We start from the raw sequence: 23,064 nt of genomic DNA on the forward strand, positions 1-23,064 counted from the left end.
TATATATATATATGTATATGTATATATATATATATATATATGTATATGTATATATATATATATATATATATATATATATATATATATATATATATATATATATATGGAGAGAGAGAGAGAGAGAGAGAGAGAGTTTCACTATTATCTCAACAATTCACACATTTAGATTTTTGGCATTATTGTATTTAAATGCATCGTTCATTGCCATGAATTCACAATAAATTTAATATAATCTAAAGATGCCATGTAGCTCAGCACAAGCAGCCTGCCTGCCTGGATTGCTCGGGCCGAGTAGGTTGAGACAGCGAATGAAATGCATAAAGACGTGGATGTGGAAAGTGGGTGAAGCGATTCAACCAAAAGAGGGAGAAAACACAAAGATAGAGTCGTGGGACGAAGGTGGAATCGGGTACAGAGGAGGGAGAGCGGAGCCATAGTGAGAGCGAGGTTACGGCCTGGACCCTGACCCAGATTTTAAATATGGTCTCTGACAACCTGATCTGACCATGCTGCTGTGTGGTCTTCCTGTCTTTCCATTCGTTATGGGTGCATGACGACCACAGAGATCTCCTCCTAGCTCTCCATGCAGTCGTTTGACGAGTTGGAGCACGTTCGTTTAATGCAGCATTAAAGTGACGCCAAGCTCGAGGTCAGACGTCGCAAGGTCCTCTTTTGTGATTTTCAAAAATGTACATGCTCATCCAGCAACGATGGAGAGAGAGCTAGAAAATGGAGGTCCATATAATTACTTTATGCAGCTGCTTAAAAACAGAGGTTTGTCAGTATTATGAATAAGAACATTTTCCATGCAGACTGGAAAAAGTCTTAAACTCAAAGGGTAGACAATTTATTTATGTACCAGCAAAGAGAAGAACACTCTGTGCAAAACAAAGTCACTGGCAGTTTGTAGGAGCTCGGCTTTTAGTTTTGATGGTTTGCTGACAATGCCTACGCCTGTTTGGTTACTTAATAGCCAAGAAGGAGCAAATGCATGTGCTCATATCAGCAAACGTACATGCTCAAAAAAACAAGAATCTACATATAGACATTCATCTTTTAATTTCTCTTAAATCTTTCTGCTTGCAACAAAAGGTTTTCCTTCTTAAAATATTTTTTAATTAAAAAAAAAAAATCCATACAGGGATAGAAAAATGTGCAATTCGAAGAAGTAGGCAGATCATTTCTCTGTGTACCAGTAAGAGAAGAACACTGGGTGCAAGCTGAAGTCTTTGGCAGAGGTTGCTGGCACTCGCTTTTTGCTTTTGCTGGTTTGCTGGCAATGCCTACGCCTGTTTGGTCACTTAATGGCCAAGCAGGAGCTATAACCAAGCCAGCTTCTTTAGAAGAAGAAATCAAGATTTTGGGGCATTTGGCAGAGTTAATGGGATTATTTTTTTAATAGCCAGTATTAATAATTCATAATAAAATCCTATCAGAGAGACACTATCATAGTAGTGTCTGTTGTAAAGCTGCGGTTTTTATTTGCTTCATTATTACTAGCAAAATAAAACGGGGAATGGTTATGACGTTGTCTTTATATTTGGGAGGTATTACAGTTTATAGGGGGGCCGAATGTCGGTGTACATTTCTTGAATTTATAGCCTGCCTCTGTGGATAAACATAAACCGACACACACACACATGCACACAACTGCACTGTGTGTTGAGATCACTGGGAGTTAGGTGACAGATACTGAGAATGCCTGGGCCTAAATTAAGCCCACTGCTTCATCAAAAACATCCTGCCTTTCTGCTCAGGCTGAGATTGTGTTCGCTTTTCACGGGGAGCTCAGGTAAGCTAGTGGGGGCAAACGCACTTTTATTCACACGCACGCTCAAGCATTACATTTTGTTACAGAGGCTGTGAGAAGCGATGGAAAACTGTCCTGTTTAATCTTTTTAAAAAAAAAATAAAAATAAGCGCTATTACTCATATTATTCTTATCACATATTTGCAATGATAAAATTGACTCGCTGCAGCGTTGCTGTTTGTTGTGCCAAGAACAAAGACATGGAAAAAATGTAATATTGCTTTATAACCGTCGCTCTTTCTCTGCAAATAAAAGACATGGGATAATTCCTTAAATGTACTGTATAAATTCTTTAAATGACGACAACATAGCTGAGCTTAGCCGAGTTGACGCTCGCATGCATACATGCACACAGATGTCGTTAGAATTCTAGAAATGTTCCTACTGCTGTAGGTGTGTGGCGAGAAGTTAAAATAAAGAGTTTTACATAAAAACACATAAAAGTAGCTCATAAAACATGTTTTACTTTAACGTTTACTACTTATTTTGTACTTTAACAGTAAAATAAAAATCTATACATGACACAATAAATGCATTATTTTGATTTTTTACAGTGAGGATCTGTTCAGAATGAGTTCTCCTCTAAAACACACGAAGGCATGACCTTTGCTTCAAATGCAGCATTGTTCTTGTGTTCGGTTACTTCTAGGAAATGTTTTGAGTACCTCTTTCCATATGCTTGCTGGGAAGGAGAATAAATTCACCTGTATATACACACGATCACAGTGTGACCTATATACAGTAACAAAGAGCCAAAAAAATTGGGTGTGAGCATAGGAGGCTAAGGAGGCCAGGAGGGAGGGAGGCAGGGGAGGAGGAGGAGGAGAGTTCTGCACCACTCTGCTCCAGCTCCGACTCTACTGGTGACCCCGCGGCTGTAAATCTGAAAGCAGAAGACCATTCCTCACTTCTTGTTTTTTCCTTTCTCCTTTTCACTCTCTGGCCCTTTCACATATCAGCGTCTGTGAATGACTTTCAGTATTTGATCTCGGCTCATTACATCTGCTTAGCAAGTCACAGTAGGATATTTAGTTTTACAAGTGAGATCGGGAGGTGAAAATAAGCGTTTAGTTGCAGATGTTTGGGACTTTTTCAAACGACAACTTGAAGTTAATCAGATATGATGTGACCGTCACCGCAGCATATGTCACTGTTGGCCTCTTTGTGTTAACAGGCAGCTTAATTAAGCAGTCACGCTGCCTCGACGTTCAGTTCGGTAAGCAGAGCTACATCGCGAAAACAAGTATTAAGCCATTTTTACTCGTGCTCATTAAGCATGCATGTCTTCTTATTTACACCCACTTCAAAGCTTTCTGTGTGACAGTTGCCAAGCGGGGAAAAAAAATGAAAGGGAAAAGGCGAGAATAAGAGAAGAGACTCACTAATACAGTCAATTTCCAGGAAAACCTGACTGTGACCAGTTAATTATCTTGATGCCTAACACACAACATGTCTGTCTTAGCCCGAATTCAATGCCGTGGGAGCCATTAGAAAAGAACAAAATTTGGTCAGCTAGAGGTTTTTAATGCAGGTCCCACCGCTTTTCACCAAACCACGACTGAAATGTTTGTCAAAATGACACTAAAGGTATAATATCTGCAGGGGCGTTGCATTTCCCTAGCAAAGTCTTCCCAAATGAGTCCTCCTAATGTAACAGAGAATTCTTGGCTTCTAGTTTTAGAGCCAACTTCCAAATTTTAATGTTTACCTACCTAATTCCCTCCAGCATGAGACTGGGTGGAAAAACTGCCATACAACCGAATCACAATTCCAAAACCTTAATGAATGACTGTTTTAGTTAGGATTTTTCAGGGATCATTGTGCATTACCTGTCAAAATTAACTATATCAGCATTTCTGAAGACACTACCGGAGTCTGTGTGTGGCTTAGTATGAAAATGTCCATGAGCAAACGACTAATATACGTTCTCATGTGTGTGATCTGAGATCATAACTCTGTGAAACGGTATCAACACTGGAAATGTGGCCTGCTCGTTAAGAGCTGCTATTTTGCCAACAAAGAATGCCCAAAGCTTCATTACTAATCGAACTATATGACAAGACTGACGAGAGAACCTCAGAAGGAAACTGAAAACACAATGAAGATTTAAGCTTTACCAGATTTTAAGAAAATGATCAAGACTGTGATTTTCCCACAAGCCGTATTTAGTCCCACAAAGATCCTGTCAAGATCACGTCTGACCTTTTATTTCTTGTTATTTTACAGTGATTTAACAAAAACTACAGCAGGGAGAAGAGTATAAATACTATTAAAATATTACAGCTGGTGTTTCTGACACAATCAGACAACATTATGTCAGCTGAATAATAGAAACCCAGGCAGACGTCACGATATTTTGGACTACAGACAGCATCCTGTCAAAAAGACTGCAGTATGCCCAGTTTTTGTTCGGGTTTTTTTGCATTCTCTCTCGTAGTTTTGTGAATGTAACACACAACATTTTGGAGCGCGCACACACACACAAGTGAGCCAACAGAAAGATGATATTGGTTCTGTCAGTTGTGGCGATGGAAAGCAATAAAGTCATTGTCCCTGATCACTGAATCTCGGTCAGTGTGCTAGCAAAATACGGTGTAATCTGTTTCATTATACCACCTTAGAAAAATACAAGCCAGTAACATTATGCTTGGTCAAGTAGGAGTCATGATACATTTTCACTGCTTAGCTGTCAGCTTAGAACAGGAAACTTGGGTTACAGTTTGCACAGGCTCACCACAATTGGACAACGGAAAAATGGAAAAATGTTGCCTGGTCTGATGAGTCTTTATTTGGAAGGTAAGGTCAGTATTTGGTGCAAACAACATGAAAGCATGGATTCATCCTGCCTCGTATCAACAGTTCAGCCTCGTGGTGGTGGTGTATCAGTGTGGCTGACATTTTCATATTTTGGGCCCCTCAAGTACCAGCTGAGCATTTTTTAAACAACACAGTCTACCTGAGTACTGTTGCTGACCATAGTGTACCCATCTTCTTCTGGCTGCTTCCAGGAGGATAGCACACCACATCACAAAGCTCAAATCATCTCAGGCTATTTCTTTAAATGAGTTCCCTATCCTCAAATTGCCTCCACAATCACAAGATCTCTATCCAACAGTGCACCTCTCGGATGTACAGTCAACAAATCTGCAGCAAGTGTGTGTTTCTATCAAGTCAATATCAACCAAAATCTCTGAGGAATGTTTCCAGCAGTTTTTTGAATCTGTAGCGTGAAGAATGAAAGCAGTTCTGAAGGCAAAAGGGGCTCCAACCAACTACTAGCAAAGAATAACGAATGAAGTGTCTCGTGAGTGCATATATCTGATAGAAAGCGAGGAAGTCTCCTAAATAGGTCCCCGTTTAATTTAAAAGTTACATATATTCTAAACATTTAAATGGTAGTGTTTGCTGGAGTTGACGCATGACTTAGATTTCCAAAATCCAACAGACAGCAAGACCCTTAGGCATGAACTTACCTTCCGTTTTAGTTTGAGCTCAGCTTATAGCGGTGATTCTGAATTGGGTTATTTGTATTTGAGATGCAGTAGCTCATAAAATCTACAAGCACCCTGCAGGCAAAACTGCAAACTCGCACAAATGATGTGAAGAGTGGCTGAAATTGTGAGAATTATTCCTGGAGGGATTGCTCATTGTATAAACGGGATGCTTATTCAAGCTTTTGACATTTTAGATGATGAAAGAAGTTGTGTAGTTCTTTAATAGCTTTTTAAATACTGGCTTTGTTAGCTTTGCACACTGTTGGATATGGATGGGTAGAGAGGGGAGGATGGCAGGCTGGGGTCTGATGAGGGGAATTTCGTGCACTGACAAAGTTTAGCCAAGTTTATCTTACAAACTCCATCACCTCCTGACCCACCCCCTTCCACCACCATCCTCCCGTACAGCTTTTAGGAAAATGGGAGTGCTTATTCTGTTATGTGCATGTGCTTTTTAACAAGTTGACTTATGAAACAAGTGTAACTGTTTCTAAGGCTTTGTTGGCAGGATAAGCAGTGTTGCATTTATTCCGGCCTCTACATCTCCTCAGCTGATGTTGCTTAAAGGCATTTGTATCCTCCCCTGGCTTAATACAGCCCGAGACAATTTGGCAATTATTCGCACAGTTTGAAATGTCAGCAGACGTGAGAAAACTGAGAGGATATGAGTCTGTGATTCATTGCTGTGTCAATATTTCCAAATAAGAACAGGCTCACTGTGCTGTAGCTCCACGTAATCACTTTTAAGTATGATTAAAACCGATACCTTTTAATGGAGCCATACAGGCGTACGCACCTTTCCAAATGTAGGTGGTGGGAAAAGGAAACTGAGAATTGTTGGCGATGAGCATATACTGTATCTCTCAAGGCCTCAATTTATATTCATTATATGCGTTGGCGCACGCGTGTTTGAATGAACTGGTTTGTTTTGAGCACCCCGAGCTTTCAAAGAAATAGCTCGGCATTTTTGAGAAGCACACGCACTTTCTTTCTGGCCAAGAGTTAGATGAGAAGATTGATACCATTCCTGTGTCTGTAGGGTGAGCGTGCAGCGGGAGCCAGGAGCTGTGACGCAACTTGTTTTAATTCAGTTTAGGGATGAAATGATTAGGTGATTGATCGGTTAGTAGATCGACGGAAAATTAATCAGACTTGTCTGTGTTAATGCAATTATCTCTGCAGTCATTTTGAAAGCAAAAATGTGAAAATACTGCCAGTGCACACTTCTAAAATGCCAGAATGTGATGATTTTCCTTGCAGTTTTCTGACATTTTATAGATATAATTATTAACTGAGGAGGAAAACTGCTAATTAAGCACTTAAGCACATAAGTTACAAGCAAAGTTTAAAAGCTGGAAAACACCAGTGCAGTCATCTCTACACTACGGTACTGGACGGCAACAACATCATCACATTAATCAATACCAGCTGATGTATAACTCTGAGGAGATAGTTACTATCAGGGTTATGTGAAAGCTGATTACTTTCCTCACAGTTTGCTCAGGTTGAGCCTGTTGTCAAGGGCTGATTGGCTGAAAGCAGGTCAAGAAGGTTCTGTCTCTCTATTTATTTATTTATTTTCTTTTAAAGAGGGGCACACAAGAAATGCCTGCTCCGCTTTTGATCGCCTCGACACTTTTGTTTGCAGTGTTTGCTCTAGATTTGAGTGGCTTTCAGATCCTGCCGACACACACCCTAATGGTTAAAGTCTCTTTGCATAAAGATTGGAAACGCGAACGTGGCTAATATGACTCGGCCTGTCAGCTCAGTAATTAGCTCGTTTTATCTCCATCAATTACAGCTGTACAGAAAGGATTAGGTAAACAAAGGTATTTTGTGTCAGACTCATACCTTGTTAGAAACTGGACGATAACAAGAAGACTTGAGGTTGCCAAGAAATCACACATTAGCCCTTTGAAACTAACAAACTAGTCTTTTATCACTTATATGAGGTGCTTGTAGGTGGAATATTTATTAACTTATAACAGAGACAGCATGGCTTCTTTCCCATTTTTGTATTAGGCATTATTCCACAAAGAGGATGCCCACAGATTTTTGGTCCCTCACAAGGAGATGCGATTCAGAGTAAAAGGAAACTTGTGGTTTAACTGTTTAAGATTTAATTTACTCAAACATATTAGACTTTTCTGTCAAAGAAGTTTGCGGACAACATTAAATTTATATAAGAGAGCAATTAAAGAGGTGTGTGACACTCTTCTTTTCTTTAATATTATAATATGTTAGAGTGATGAGCCAATGAGCCACAAGCTCGGGCTTCAGACTGCTCCAAACACTCAGTTTCAGGCAGGTTATTTTCTAGTCATGGCTCTTTATAATGTGAATAAATTTGGATGTCCTGGTCATATGAATAACACAGCTCTGGCTGTGAACACCGAAGCCTCACCCATCCACCGTCCAAATCATTTGCTTGTGAGGGGCTACCAATCAGCAGAAAGTTAACGTAAAGGGAGTTAAAATAGCTTGTTCCACTAGTTGAACTGAGAGCCTGAACAGTATTAAAACAAGGGATTATTTTGAACTCTGAATCATGCAGGGCTACTCGAGTAGAGTCCAAGAATAAAAATAAGTGCATAATAGGTTCTCTTTAAGTGTTTTTTCCACATAGCGATGAAAGAAGAAGAAGAAGGTGTATTGGAGAAAAAAAGTCAACATTAAAAGTGACGACATGACCACAGGAATTTGCCTCAATCGGACTCTAAGTTGTACATGTTGCTTGCAGTCAGACATCTACGCTGCCCAAAATTACCCATCCTGTGTGTCAACGAGATAAGTCAACACAAAAACAGCCAAGTACGACAAGAAAACACAAGAAGCACGAAGAATGAAAAATGAAACCCTGTCAACCCAAATAAGAACATCATGCAAGCTCTTCTGAATATTTGGGATGCAAATGTAACAGATATTTTCAAAACTGTTGGTTTTGGAGTCTAGCCTGCACTGCACCGCTGTTCTTATGCCCAAGGAATGAGAAGGAAGTTCCAAGAAGGCACATTTCTGGGTCGCCTCAGGCCTGGCTGTCACGCCGCGGCTCCTGTTACTCCTGCGCCAACATGAAACAGCTCGTCGTTTAAAACTAAAAAGATGTGCTCCACACACAGGCGGCATATTTGTGTCCACATCAGTTGCAAAGATTACTGTGAGAAAAAACAATGCAGGTGCTGATATTTCACAGACCTGTCAGCTGTGCAGCTCAACAATACATGCATACAACAAAAGAGAGCATAAAGGACATAAAAACACATGCACAATCTGCCTTTTCTTCTGAAAAACTACTACGAAAGGATCATGCTGCTCCTGTGACTGATGATTTTGCCAACATAAAGACTGAAAAAGCAGCAATTGATGTTTTCCAAGTGGCTTGAAAAACTTCCACTGACAGTTTCGATTGAAGCGGAAAACCTCTTTTCTGTAATGGAAGAAGGTTTTGGGGGAAGATGGGTTTTCCCTTTTTGTAATATCCTCAGAGCCATGCTTGGCACCGACGAACTTTGGACTGGAGGATCTTGGCTCGGAGCAGACAATGGGGCTTCAAGTGAGTCACAGCAAGTAGAAGAAAAGATCAGAGAAACCATAAAGCTTTGTCATGCTGCTGATTAGCTGGAACTGTTAATTTCATTCTCTTGTTAACAACAAATGTTAGAGGGAAGTTTTAGGGAACGCAAGCTTTTGAATTTAATGGAACACCGCGCTAAAAGTGGCCGAGCGGCAGCTCGCCATCAACCCTCTTAGCTGTGAAGAGCAGCAAAGAGTGCGAGGAGTAAAATGGCCACCTTCTCATTTCGCCCGCTGAAGTGCTTGGACGGATAAAACACTCACTGCAGCGGGTTTGTTTGGTGAGAATTGGCTGCGGAGCCACTTCTTTGGCAAATGATCTTCCTGCCAAAACAAACAGCCGCTTTTCTTCACCCCTTATCCACATACGCACACAAACACACACTTTTTACTTGCTGACTCCACACAATGGCATGACTGTATCTGCAGCACCAAACAGACATCTGCCAATCGCCCTGCGGAGCTCATTGTTACTCAACACCGGGGCACACAAACACTGAGCCGAGTTCAGTCTCCAACAGATTTTTGCACTGCAACGAGAAAGTTGCCAATGAGGTCTGCCAACGTGCATCGCTGACCCCGAATAGCCAGAAAACAACTGGAACCTGATGTGCCCCCGGACTGTGGTGGGTAAGACAGAGAGAAGACAAGAGAAAAGGAAAGGAGGCTGAACTTGAACTCAGCTCAGGCAGCAAAGCACCTCTCAGCTACGAGGACTGCATTCCTCTGCATACTACACAAACATCGGCACTGTATCTGCACTTGCATATTCAAACAGAATGACAAAGATAAACAGCTGACGATGAAGCATGGCTGCTGATTGAAGTCATGGCTCAGTACCTGCAAGCAGTTACGCATACCCTATAGAAGACTAACAGAAGGGAATAATATGGCCGGGTGCATTTGTGTGCCGCATTTGTGTTTACAGTTATAATCCAGCAAGTCTAAAGATCTCATATGGCTATGTGTACAAAAGACACATCTCCTTCTCTTATTTCTCTTATCGCTAAAGCCTGGGAGGCATGTGCAGAGTTTATTTTGACCTTTCTGTCTTCCTACAGCATGATCTGACTGCTGTGTGCAGCAAAGCCTTGGTTTTTTTGTTTGTTTGTTTGTTTCATTTACCACTGCAGCATGCCGTTTCCAGATCTCTTCAAAAAGTGGCAACTGAAATGTATTTCTTCAAGAGTTTATTTATCGATGCTGGAATTCATAAGTGGATCTTTCACATCACTCAGTCACTGCAAACTGAGTCATAGAAGCTATTCATAAATCGAGCCAGTGATTTACTTCCACCACTCAAAACGTAAGGAATGTCTTAGCTAGTAGAGACAGTAATAATGTGTAAATCAGTCACTGGGAAACATTTGTGGCTCCATCTAATAAAAAGCAATCATTGGTGCCAACAGGAGGTCACTGTAGTACCAGCATAACCATGAAACATTTCCATGGTATGCATTAAAAGTAGCTGCCAATTTTATGTGTGACTGTAATACTTTTTATATGTACATTCACAGAGGGATATTTCGTGTGGGTCTCAGAGTGAACAGTATTCAAATGATTTAAACTGGATTAGCGGACAGCTGATGTTTCGGGGCCTCCGGTATACCCAGCGGATAGCAGGCCAAGAGTTCCTGTTCAATGTGCCAATCACTGCTCATGAAAGCAGATGCATTTTTAAAAAGAGAAACTGTTGTCAGGCAGCAGATGACAGGTTCAAAATTGCATTTCGGCTAGTGTGTTCCCCGTTTTGCTTCCCCCTACACAGCCTGCTGACCTGCAAGCAAGCGAAGCCCACTCAAACATCACAAGTCAACCAATGAAATCCAAAAAGGGTCCGCTACCAAAACCTTTGTGCTGTCTTAAAACCTGGTTTCAAAGAGCAGAGGTGGGTGTTACACAATTAGTGACATTTTTACTTGTGTTTGACCCTTCGTCCCAATTTTTCCCAGTGAACATGTTCTTACTTTCTTTGTAGAAAAAATGAGTAGTGTGAGAAATAATACTTTTTCTTCAGCATCTTCGCTGCCTGTTCCTACCCCAGCTCAACCTGTTATTTTACAAAGATTTTTCATTTTGTTTTTACGTTTCTTTTTGTGAACTGTTCAAATTAGTTGATTCAATAAAAACATCCTCCTGCTATCACAAAATTTTACATGTTTTGTGCCTACGGTTATGGAAACTCAGGTCGCCTTGCCACTTTTGCCAAATTTTCTATCAGGAATGTTTGTGTAACTTTTGACTCCGCTTTCACTTTGGTTGCTCACGTTAAATCTCTGGCTTGCTCTTGTTTTTAATCACTTAAGTTGGCAAGGACAAGGACTGGCGTACATCAGTGGAAGTTTTTATCCATACATCCCCAGCAGGTCCCTCTCCAGCAATCTCTCCATCTGAGCCTGAAATCTGTGAACATTGGGGTATCTTTTAAAAGGCAGCTAAAAACTTACCTGCTGTTCAGAATTTTTGTTTGCAAGCGGAAGCCAATCAGAAGAAAGCTGGCTTAAAGCAGTGATTCTCAAATGGTGGGGTGTAGAATCACTGCAGGTGGGACTCAAACAACCAGGTGAAAAATATGGGTTAAAATAAGGGTTATTTTTAGAGAAAATAAAGGGTTTGCTTATGTTAATCTCCTGACCTTTAAGTAAAAGTCAGCTTGAATCCTTCTTTGCACTGTTAATGGTTGAGTGTGGGGTGTGAACATTTTTTGCCTTCTGAAATGGGGCGTGCCAGAAAAAGTTTCGGAACATCTGGCTTAAAGAACTGGGAAGTGCACTAAAATGGCTTATTTCAGTCAGAGTGACGGAGAGGCTGCACAGAGGCCCAGTATAACATAAATAAGGATTATTTTGAACTGTGAATCTTGCAAAGCTACTCTAGCAGACTCCCACATAGAAAAATGTACTTAGAAATGAGTAAAGGTCCCCTTTTAAGTGGTTTTCTAACAAAGTGCTGAACAGTTCCTCTAAGAAAAGAACATTTTTATGTTTATTAGAGGAAAATGCTTAGCATAGATGACATTAATTATGTGTACACTGTTCCTGTACTGTACTGTACTTCAGTGAAGTCCAAGAATAAAAAATTTAAAGCTGGAAAAGACCATAATAGGTCTGCTTTACTCTTTCAAGTAAGAAATGACCGTGAGAGATATGTGATAGATGATTATATTAATCTCTGTGTAGTCCAACCATAGCTAGTGTCACAAGCTCTGGCTACGGCAGAGCTGCAGGCATCTACAAAGAGAAGGCCTGCTCCAGTTTTTTCTCCCTGTCTCCCTTTTGTCTGCAGTGTTTGCTCTGGATTTGAGTGGTTCTTCTGGCGTTGGAGTGCTGTCGGCCCACGCCCTATAATGCCAACCTCTGTTAGAGAACGATCTGGGTCTGTGCCACCACCGGTAAGATGAGGCCTATGCTAGTGTTATGGGCGTGCCTATTTCACCTGTTGAGTCATGCCACTATCGTATATTCATCGCCAGCCTATTTGCTGCGTGTGCAAAAATTAATTGCTCGTAGTTTTTGCACACCAAACGGTTTGGTGTGGCAGGTGCAGGCATCACATATGCATGTATAAAACAGATGTGGGTGCATTTGCTCACAGTCATTCAGACTTTCTGCTGACTCCCTCCCCCCTCCGTCATGGAGTAGTCTGTTAACACCCAGTTCACCAACACTCATATCCGAGGACTTAAGCTGCTGAATCGCAGGCAGATGAAGAGAAGCCACGGTGCATGTTGCGCCGCTACCCCTGTTACCTATATTTATTCTCTGTCTCGTCATCACTCTGTACAACTCTGTCGTCCACAGGCTTGCTGTTGTGGCACATTTATCTCTGTAAAGATGGGTTCACATAACCATGAAAGAGCTATTTTTTTGTAAGCCGAGCTGGACAGAAAGAAAAGAAGCAACGAGACTTAAAACGTCTCCCTCTGTTCACTGTGCACTACCGATACATATTCATAAAGCAGTTCTTCTCCGTTTGTAAAGTTTCTTTGATAAAATATTTTGACAGTGTTGCCTAATTTGGAGCAAGAGCAGAGGCCTGCACTAACTTGCTGTAATTTAAAACCCAAATACAAGCCAATAGTTACTAAAGTAAATCTTCCGTTTCAAAATACCTCAATATTTAACATCGATCATACTTCTCATTCTAGACTTTACGCCCGAATCTGTCTGGTCTCCCACAATGTTTCTAAGAGCTACCGTAGCTACTCCGACGTGTCAGGTCAAACGCAAGCTCTGTAAGCGGACGTGTTCTCAGATACCCAGAACGACCTTTAAGAGTACAAAACGTGGTTATCAGAACGGTCATTATGGCCACTGCTGAAATTCAAATGCCTTTGGTAGATAATGATGCAGTATTTCCAGCATATGCTCGTCAGTCGCTCGAGAGCGGAGACATTTGGGAAAAAATTTGTGTGACTCAACGCAACTGGAGTAGGTTCAGCTTTGGTAAATAATTCATTTATCATAATTTGTGCCTTATGACGTGTCAAATTACACCAAACTGGAACGAACCTGGTTTTGATGACAGAATCTAAAAAGCCCATCCCTTGTGAATTTGACCTCAGGCTCACCCGGATTCCCCCCCACCTTCCCTCTGTTCTCGGCTGGTAAAAGAAACGCTGCCTGGTGTTGAGCTGGTGCCTCAGGGACTGATGGCGGCTGAGCAGCAGCCATGAGGGAAGCACACTGTCAGTCCTGTGATAGCCGTATGAGATTCCACATGCTCTGATGAGTAATTCCTCCCTCCCCTCTCCATCACCATGTGGTTCGTGGCCCTGAGTCATCATCCACACTTTCCCTCACTCCCTATCCTCTTGTCTGTCTCTCTCTCTCGACGTGAAGAGGTCTCTTCCTTCAGCGACCGTCCCACAGGGAAACTCAACAGAATAGCCTCCCTCAGATGACTCATTCGCCAACATCGAGAGCTCCACACCATCCGCTCTCCAGCCATGACAGCCCACCACACCACACCCAGGCCTGGATCCCATGTCCTCCACGGCCCGCTTGCCTCTATCAGTGCGTGTCTTCTTGCCTGTCCTTTTCTGTTTTTCTTTCTGCCTGGTAGCCATTTTCTGTGTCTCTCTGCATAGCTGCTGTCTTGTCACGATGCTTCATTGTTTACCTGTCTTTACACTCCCATCTGTCTGCCTGTATTTCTACCAGCCTGTACTGTACATCGTCATATTCTGAAATTGTTTGTGATATGGCTTCATGCTTGTCAGCTTGACGTATTTGTCAAACTACCTGCCTGCCTGCCGCTCAGTCTCTATATCGCAGTATGTCCCCTGATACTCCAATGCAATGTCAAAACACAGAAGGACACCCAGCGTCGACTTCCCGTCTGCATATTAAACTATAAAGACTGGCACTACTGTAATGGTGATATTATTCAAGTCTGCCGAAGAGAAGCCTTGGATTTGTTAGTAAATAGATGCTTTTGATTTTGCTTGTGCAGTTCTCAGACAGTTGTGCATCCACAGACATACAGTGAAACTTTTGACAAAGGTTACTGCACAACTGCAGATGGTATCCTTGATTTCACGCATTCTGCACTTCAAAACATATTGTGATTTCTATGGCTGTTTCAACTGAGGTGAAAAATCTCTGAATGTGACCCGTTCGCATGCACTGAATTGCGCCTCGGCCCTGCAGTGCGACAAGTTGCTCACGGGAAGCTGTTCAAAGATCCTCTACATGCTGCAACAGGAGATTTGTTGACCATTGCAAGAGCAATAAGGATTTTTAGGGGCATTATGACTGGGTTAATAAAACACAGCTGCCCCTAAAAGTCCCTCACTTTTCTTGCTGCCTTTTCTTTCTCTCTCCCTCCCTCCCTCCCTATCTTTGTGTCTCATTCCAAACTTTTGAGATCAAACTACTAGTACATTCGCTGGCTTTTTCAAATGCGATTTGGTACATGACTCCGGTATCTGTTCAGCCCTGGCTAAAGAAATGAAACAACCTGAAGTGACCACCATGTCTGGAGTTTGACCTTTTAAAGGGGCTGGGTCATATATTTTACGAAACTGAGCATGCTTTCCAGTATTTATGAATTGTATATTTATAATGGCAGAGTTTTATTGGGATTTGCAGTGACGTTTTTAAAAGGGAGTTGAATGAGTTCAGAGCAGAATTTCCGAGAAGGAGGCCTCCCTGTGTTCATTACAAGTTCAGCTTTCACAGAAAGCGTAAACACAATCCGAGGCCGTCACCTTACACAGAGTTTTCTATATGATGCACACGATAACATACACACGCGCTGACTTATGTTCGGAGAGCAGTGAACCCAGTGACCCAGAGCAGAAAACAACCTGGGAATTGTAGGAAAAGTCTATTTAAAGTAAGTCTACAACCCTGCCAACAAATGGTGAGGAGAGAATATGAGACAGCCGTGGTGGAAAAAAAAAAGAAAAAAAAAAAAGATGTAAGCAACACTGTGCAGCAAGTGGTGAGATGAGTCCAATTGGACCTTTTAAACAATGTGAAATGCCACTGAGAGAGGCTTGGCAGGCGGCAGCAGCCAGCACTGTTTAATATCACAATTTTAATCAGCACACTTGGTGACTATCCCAGAGCTCTCCGTAGCCATGCTGCTTATTCAAACCAGGCTCGTTCCACCAAGCCTCCCTTACTAGGCCCTCGGCTCTCATACTCGCACTGGCTTGTACTCTCCTGCAGCATATATGGAGAGCTCTCGGCTGGAGTGGTTTTATCTGTTTTCTCTGATGTGTCATTGCACTGTAGTGTGCTACGTTGGAGGGAATCTGTGATGATAGTTGAGTGCATCTCAGCGAATCTTAGGTGGACTAGACACATTTAATGTGTTCTCCCGATTGGATTTTAAATGTACTTTATAGCTATCTGATAAGAGCGTGAAATAGTTCTATATGTAACGCTGCCAATTAGCATTAGGATGCCACAATGAATTTCATTAGAACGCCCAGAGGTTTGCAAGGTGTCAACTTTCCAGTAACTTCAGTCCACAGCTACTTATTATAGACGCAACGAGTAATGGCAGGCTTGTAAAAACAAATGGCCTGCCACTGATCTGTTATACGCAGCCTACAAAACAACTCAGGTTCAAGTATTAAGAGTTTAATAAATAACAGTGACAAAAAAGATCAGCGGAACGACATCCCACCTACTGTGATGTCAGCAGAGTTTGCTCCATTTACAGGACACTTTTAAGTGTGTGTTAATAATCATGGAGGTCTTGTTTTTTTAAAAAAAACTAAATATCCCATTATTCAGCAAATGTCTTACCTACGTGTCGCTTGCAGCACAGAGATGCCACCGCTGCCCTCGGCTCTATTAATTACATAAAGCATCTAGTGTCAGGATGCTAAATTCATTAGTGAGGTATGTACGGCATGCTAGGGTCAGGACAGATATAGAAACAGGCCTCCAAAACAACTTCTTCACCACTTGACACACTTGTTCGACATAATAGAGGAGGCCACTTTAAGATTTTTGACAGCTCTGCCTGTTTTATTGAGGTGCGTTTATGTAGCGCTTGAGCTTCAAGTTTCAACAGTAAATTCTGACTTGAGTGCTCATCTGCATTTATTAGTGCTTTGACTGTTGCAATACACCTACTTTCTTTTCTTTTAAGAGGGGGTTAAACAAAAACTAATTTGGCCCATTTTGGAAGAAAAAACGATGGGGAATATAATTTGTTTTCAAAATAATTACTCACGAATTGTACAGCTACATGAGAACAGTGGGGGGGGGATATCAGCGGTTTTTGTCTTGTTCTTTACTCCAAATTATTCATTGTATAAATCGGAAACAACGTCTGCTCTCGGTTTCTGGGTACACTTGACACGCATTCTTCTGTATGTAAAAAGTTTAAGCTTGACTAGTCAAACACCTTTTCGCCAATAATTAAACAGTGCCGTTCACTGTTTGCGCTATAGATATATTCAAATGGTTATTTTCACATAACATGACTCTTATGGGTTTTTTCTTTACTTAACCAGCTTCGACTTTTTTTTAAATACATTCGTGTAATTTTCTTGTCCATAAACTTTTAAAATTTAACTAATGTTCGCGTAATTTTGCCCGCAGTTTATATGTGTAGGGATTTCATTAAAGGACTTTATGGTCACGTTATGTTAGTGTATTTTTTTTCCCTCAGTTTCGCCATAACATTTGCACTAATTAGAACTTTAAGCTATGTATCTGCTTGCAACACAAAGGGTTTACCTCTGCTTTAAAATGCTGTCTGTTCCCTAAGCTTTTTTCTTTTCTTTAATAATAGATACATAGCCGAGGTGTATTGTCTATGACTTGAGGGGTCACATGAGCCAGAAACTGGGACTTTGTAGGCCAGTTGAATGAAATGAGGACTCACCTTGCCCGCAAAGACCCAGCCTCTGACACACTATCATCAGTCCCGTCGCCGGGGACTGCACGAGGAGGAAACTCCAGAGGTTTACATACTGAAATATCTCTCGACTGCGCGATTTCACTTTCAGAGCAAATAAGAGAAGATTTAATCTGCGCCTGTTCATACATACCCTCTAATCTGCTGCCTGTCGGTGTTCGAAGAAGTAGGCGACACCGTCGGATTGTAGTTACCTGTGTACCGGGCAGGTGTTCGCATCCCGTAGCCCATATGGAGACCTCTTCACGTAATACGCGCCGACTGTCTGGTGGGTTTGTCTGGCTGCCTGGAGGAGATCGCGTCTGCATGCGAAGTTGAACTTCACCGTCCATCCACCACCAGCACCACCGCCGCCCAAGTAATATGTGATCACTTGGTGTTGCACGCATCCCAAATTGAGCAAGATTATCCTTTTGGGGGGGTGGGGGCCGGGAACTGTCTTATGGAATAAGTCGGACAGTCCCCCTGGTCCATCTTTTTTCCTGTCTGTCCAAAGAGAAAAAACATGCAGACGCAACAGTGTCGAGCCTTGTGCCAGTCTCCCACCTCCCGCCCTCCCTCCCTTCCTTCAAGAAAAAAAAGAGAGAGAGAAGGAGAGAGAGCTTTTGCGTTTCCCAACGAGAGATCCCCCCGTGCGCACCCAGCCACTCACCCAATATCCATTCTGGAAGGGGGGCGGGAGAAAAAGGCACCCTGCTTGCGCCGCCGCTGCTGCCGCCGTGCTGCAGCTTTTCTAGAGCAGGATATTCCCAAACAGCTGGAAAGAGCTGATATATGGTGCTGCGCCCTCGTGTTGGGCCCTCCCCAAAATGGACCGGTACTAAGTGCTAACCTGGTTATTTTCAGCGCGTCACTGGCTCGTTTCCAATTATAGGTTTCCGACAGCGGCACAGCAAAGTGACCCCGTAGTCTCTACTACACTGCCCGAGGACTTGAGAACGATCGAGCACCACATACAAATACCCGAGCATGTGCGTTTGCTTCTGAACTGCACACATTCCTGCGGTGCGTTGGCTTGCCCGTCCACATGCGCCACAGAGGCCCCCGCGCTCAGCTGCGGTGTCCGGCGGCTCCGCGGCGGCTCGTCTGCGCCTCTCTCAAGGTGTTCCCCTTTTACCGATGCTGTGCGGGAGGCTATATACATCCCAGGTTCATCACACCTCTCCCGTTACCTCCCCGACCGGCAACGCGTTAGTGTGCCGCGACACCTGCTGGCTGCAGCGCGACGTGACACTTCAGTTCTGTGCATGTTTCAAATGTAACCTGTATTGTTTCACGCAGGTCACCGATCACGTGTCGCTCCACAGCAGGTGGTAATTACAGCGTGACAGCTGGATTCAGTCCGTGGCTCCGTTAAGTATTTTCAGTGAGATTATGACGGGTGTGTGTTTAGTTATAGTGCTCTGTGGGCCATTATTCCAGCCTCTCTGACTTCATTTACTCACTCTGGTCAAATATCTGTTGGTATTCACTTCAGTTCATCTCGTGTTCTTTGCGTCATTTGCTTCTGTTTGTTCTTTCGTGTTCAACTCTTTTGCAGTTAGTTATATTCGTTTATTTCGTTATATTTTTATTATATTGTTTGATTATTCTCTTAGCAACATTTCATTCTACTTTGATCTTTTACATTTTGTTCTACATTACTTACACATAATAGTCTATATTACATACATCTATTTGACGTGTGATAGACCTATTATATCCTATATCTCTGACATCTATTATATTTTCAATAAATTGTATATAAATATTGTATTTTCTATTACATTCAAGTTTTTTGCATAATGTGAAGGAGTACTGTCTTCATTTTGTTTTGATGACAGTAAAGAATACTGAATCTAGTTTCTGAGGTTCAGAGGTCTTAACCTCTGAACCTCAGAAACTATTCAGTTTGGTATTATCATCGGTGCCTGATCAGAATACATGAACACCAAAGCATTAAATTATAATCCAGTGCTAAAATGTTTAATTTTAGTTGAAATATGGTTTCATTAGTGCCATGGATTGCATGAGAAGAGGACAGGATGTGAGGAAAAGGGTTAATAAGATGTTGGAGCAGCTCGGTGAGGGTCAGGAGGTCACTGGACAACCAGCTCTCCATCACAGACAAACTACCTCCCCCTCTCCTCCTCCAATACGGACGTAGCGGGACACACTTCTCCCTCAAACTTCTTCAATCCCACTACCATAATGAATGTTCTGGGAAGTCATTCCTACCCTTCCCTTTTAAACTTTACAGCAGCTCTCCTTTTTGTGGTGACAGGTGATCACACCTGTCCACACACACATACCTCTATATCAAACCTCCTTCCTGTTGTTTGTCAGACTTATAGTGTAATGCCATTTGCACTGCTCTTTGCTGGAATTGTCTCATGCGCATTTTCAGTGTTATTTTTTTTTATTTAATCCCACTTATACTGAAAATCCTATTCTCTCAATGTTGCATAAAAACTGCACTCTCTTGCATCATAAGGCCTTCGACGTGTGCCTGTGGTACTTTCAATAATAGTGGTTTTATTGTTGATTTCACTGTTATCATTATTATTATTTATGGTGCTGCTGCTGCTGTAACACACCGAATTTCCTTGTGGAAGTATCTGTCTGTCTATCCGTTACTACAGATGGCTCCAGATTTTTGGTGAGATGTGTATTAGAGGAAACGGTAATTAAAGGGCAGGAAGTGGGATCAAACAGGCTGCAGCCCAGATAGAGGACTTCCCTTTAAGTACAGCTGCAGCTGTTCTCATGCTGGCTTTGTACATCTGATTTGTCCTTTTTGCCCCTGTGTCGTGTTTAATGATGAGTTTGAATCTTGTGTGAAAGTTTTCAATGTTTGTGCGTGATTGTTCTCTCTATTCTGATCATTTATTCAGTTCTGTTGAGTTCAACTCGGTCCTGAGCTCATGCTCCACTTTTAGTCTTGCTGCTGACGCTCCTGTGTGACGCCCTCACAAGGCATCAGTCAGCTGCTTCACCTCACATCAAAAGCCCATAGTAATAACACCGGAAATTGGAGGATTTCTTATCAAAATAAACGTATGACCTGACGTTCGGTACTAAAGAAGCTGTTATTAATAAGAAAATCAATGATAACTTTAACCCGGAGTATTCAGGTGTTAGAGCCTTTCTCCAATAAATAGATCTGTTGCCGTGGCCTCATTCCCTCATTGAGTTATGCTATTATCGATTTAAATAGATAACTATTTAATTTTAAAGGTTCGGTCCGGAAGCGATGCCTCCGATCGAGGTGGACTTCTCGCCAACCAGCAATGACCGATTTGGTTCCTGACAAGAACACGCAGGTTTGCCACATAAACAAGATAATTCATTACTCCAGAAACAGCAGGACGGATGTTCATCATCGGCCTCATCATCGCTGTAGCATCTGACACTTGTCGGTGAGTTTTGGCTCCGTTTCGGAAACGTCTTCGTCGCGTTAGTGTTACAGCCTGAGCGGTTTGTGCGCAACACAACAACACGTCCCCCCTCAAGCTGTAGATTAGGCGTGAGGTTTGCGAGGTTACTGGTCCCACAAGGCCAAACGCTGTCATGCTCGTAATGCCAAGAACCCCGTGGGTGCGTGACGTCATCGCGCGTTGGAGTAAGGTTCGCGTTGTTTTCAGTAAAAAGTGCGAAAAAGATACGAAAGTTTAAAAAGAAATATATCAGTAGTTGATCGTTTTCGTGTCAAAAGTTAAAAATTGTGTTAGTTTCATCCGTTAAAAAGTCGTTATCGGGTTATTTCATTAGCAAAATAAAAAAATATAATTTAAAGTCATCGCTCAGTGAAATAAAAATCACGCAGTAAATGTTTAATTTTTAGCTGTGCGTTGGTAGAGTAAATTATGAAAGTGTGTACTTGAGCACAGGGGGTATTTATCTATCAGCATAAAACATGTTGCTGGCTCCGACTTAATCCTTAAATTTTGGAGTTTTGTTTTTATTTTATTTTATTTATTTATTTATTTTTTCCAATTTCATTTTAGACTTCATGTTGGGCATATCCTCCCGAGAACCGAGGAAAAGGGAATATTCCCATTGAACTTTTTTGTGTGTGATTTTCTTCCTTTTTGGAGGTAATAGAGGCAACCCAAACACATGCGATATCAGTGGAAAGCAAGGATGTCCAGGAGGTAGTAAGATATCTCAAATAAATCAAAAGATAGAGACCAAGACGAAATGTCCATTACAGAGGACATAAATGAATTGGCTGGTTCTCAGGAGAATATATTAAAGTTCTCTGTTGGATACAATAGAATGCAATAATATCGAAAAACAAATTATCATTAATATTATACAATTATGTTTATTCTGAAGTTAAAAAGCAAATTGTCTTTATCATTATTAAATTAATAAAAAAATACAGTAATTGCATGATAATTATTAACGTACCTCAATCGCTTAAACGGAAGAGTTTCACTTGCAGACAGCTATCCATCCATCCATTTTCCTTGTCTTATCCAAGTGGATGTGCATGTCTTCCCACTCCTTTTCAGATACACAAACTAAATCTGAAGGTGCTCTGAATAAATTAAAACAAAATTCAGGGTCTTGGTGTGGCTGGAGCTCACTCCACAGGTAGGGTGGACAGGTAACCTGTGTGTTGCAGGCTAAAACATAGACTAGCATTTACACCTTTCTTTCACCTTTATGTCTGTGGACTGTGGGAGGAAGTCCAAGTAGCCAGGAAGATCCCACACAGGCACAGGGAGAAAATGCAAACTCCACACAGAAACCCTCAAATTTTTCAGTAGTTTGGTTTATTTAAAACCTGATTTGTATGATATTTTCTGTTCGTGGCTGTAGAGCTTTAATTGTATTTGCCGTTTCACAGGCAGTCATTATGCCCACACATCGCCATCTCCTCGCTGCACCATGTGTCACCCTCTTCTCTTGCTCTCTCTTTAGTGCAGCAGGGGCCAATAAGCAGCGGATGCGGTGGGCGTCCAGCTGCAGGCGGCCCTCTCAATGGTTTCTCCCACCATGAAGGCGCTGGTGGATGCTGTATGGGCGGTGTGGAGCATCGGGGTCTCCATCTATGACTACATCCACACCAGTGCGATGGAGGAGCGCATCCACGCCTTGGAGAACGTCATCACCATCCACCAGTTTGTGATTGGGCTGTTGTCTGCTGGCGTGTTGGTACTCTTCACCTACATCTTCTTTAAAAAGCTCTGAAGATGTGTGATGTGGAGGGCTGGGGTTGGCATGTGGGAGGTGATGTAACCAGAATTTTGGGTACATTAGAAATGCTCACAGGAGTCGTGGTTCTCGGTTTGGTGTTCATGGAAGGTACGTTAGTATAGTTTCAGGTTTTTCTTTGTGTTTTTTGGAGGGGGAACACATACAAGCATATACTGTATTTATTCCTAAAATAAGAAAGGTGGTAGAAATGTGGAAAACACTAAAGACCATCAAGATATTAAGTTCATTTTTAACTGTTTTAAAATGTGGTCCAACTTTTTTCCCTAAACATGTTTGGAGCTTAAAACGCACTCAAGTACACGCCTTCTAATAAGCGTCCAACTATTTTTAAAAGGCTACAATAGATTGAAGTTGAAATTCATCTGCTGATATTCATAAAATGATAACTTTTTTTTTTCTTTTAATAGCTAAAATACTGAAATTGTAACAGTTTCCACAAATTTAAGGGTTATAAATCCTTAAAGACCATCATGAGCTGATATGGCTCCCCTTGCACTCTATTGCAGATTTTGCAGACTGAAGCTGCAGAGTAAAATGTACCCCTCCCTGCATTAATGTTTCTCAGGTTAGCTTCCCCCCACCTCCACCCCACCCAAA

General features: G+C 41.9%; 1 protein-coding gene across 4 annotated transcripts in view; it reads left to right on the forward strand.

Annotated features, from left to right (window-relative positions):
• LOC102783288 (uncharacterized) overlaps positions 1-22,273 on the forward strand; it is a 66,955-nt gene extending 44,682 nt beyond the window's left edge. Inside the window, exons 5-7 of one of the 4 annotated variants that reach the window (XR_015719134.1) lie at positions 12,163-12,268; positions 13,442-13,608; positions 13,719-14,354. Coding sequence is in view for 3 of the 4 variants with exons in the window: in XM_087841833.1 (XP_087697959.1) it covers positions 12,163-12,268; positions 13,442-13,552 (217 nt within the window). In the remaining variant the exon portion in view is untranslated. Of the gene's footprint in view, positions 1-12,162; positions 12,269-13,441; positions 14,355-22,170 lie in introns of those variants that run through there. The other 3 variants (XM_087841834.1, XM_087841833.1, XM_006787431.2) reach the window with 3 other exon arrangements.
• The last annotated feature ends 791 nt before the right edge of the window (positions 22,274-23,064 follow it).

This window comes from Neolamprologus brichardi, chromosome 6, assembly GCF_056152115.1.
Source record: "Neolamprologus brichardi isolate AB-2024 chromosome 6, ASM5615211v1, whole genome shotgun sequence".
NCBI classification, from domain to species: Eukaryota; Metazoa; Chordata; class Actinopteri; order Cichliformes; family Cichlidae; genus Neolamprologus; species Neolamprologus brichardi.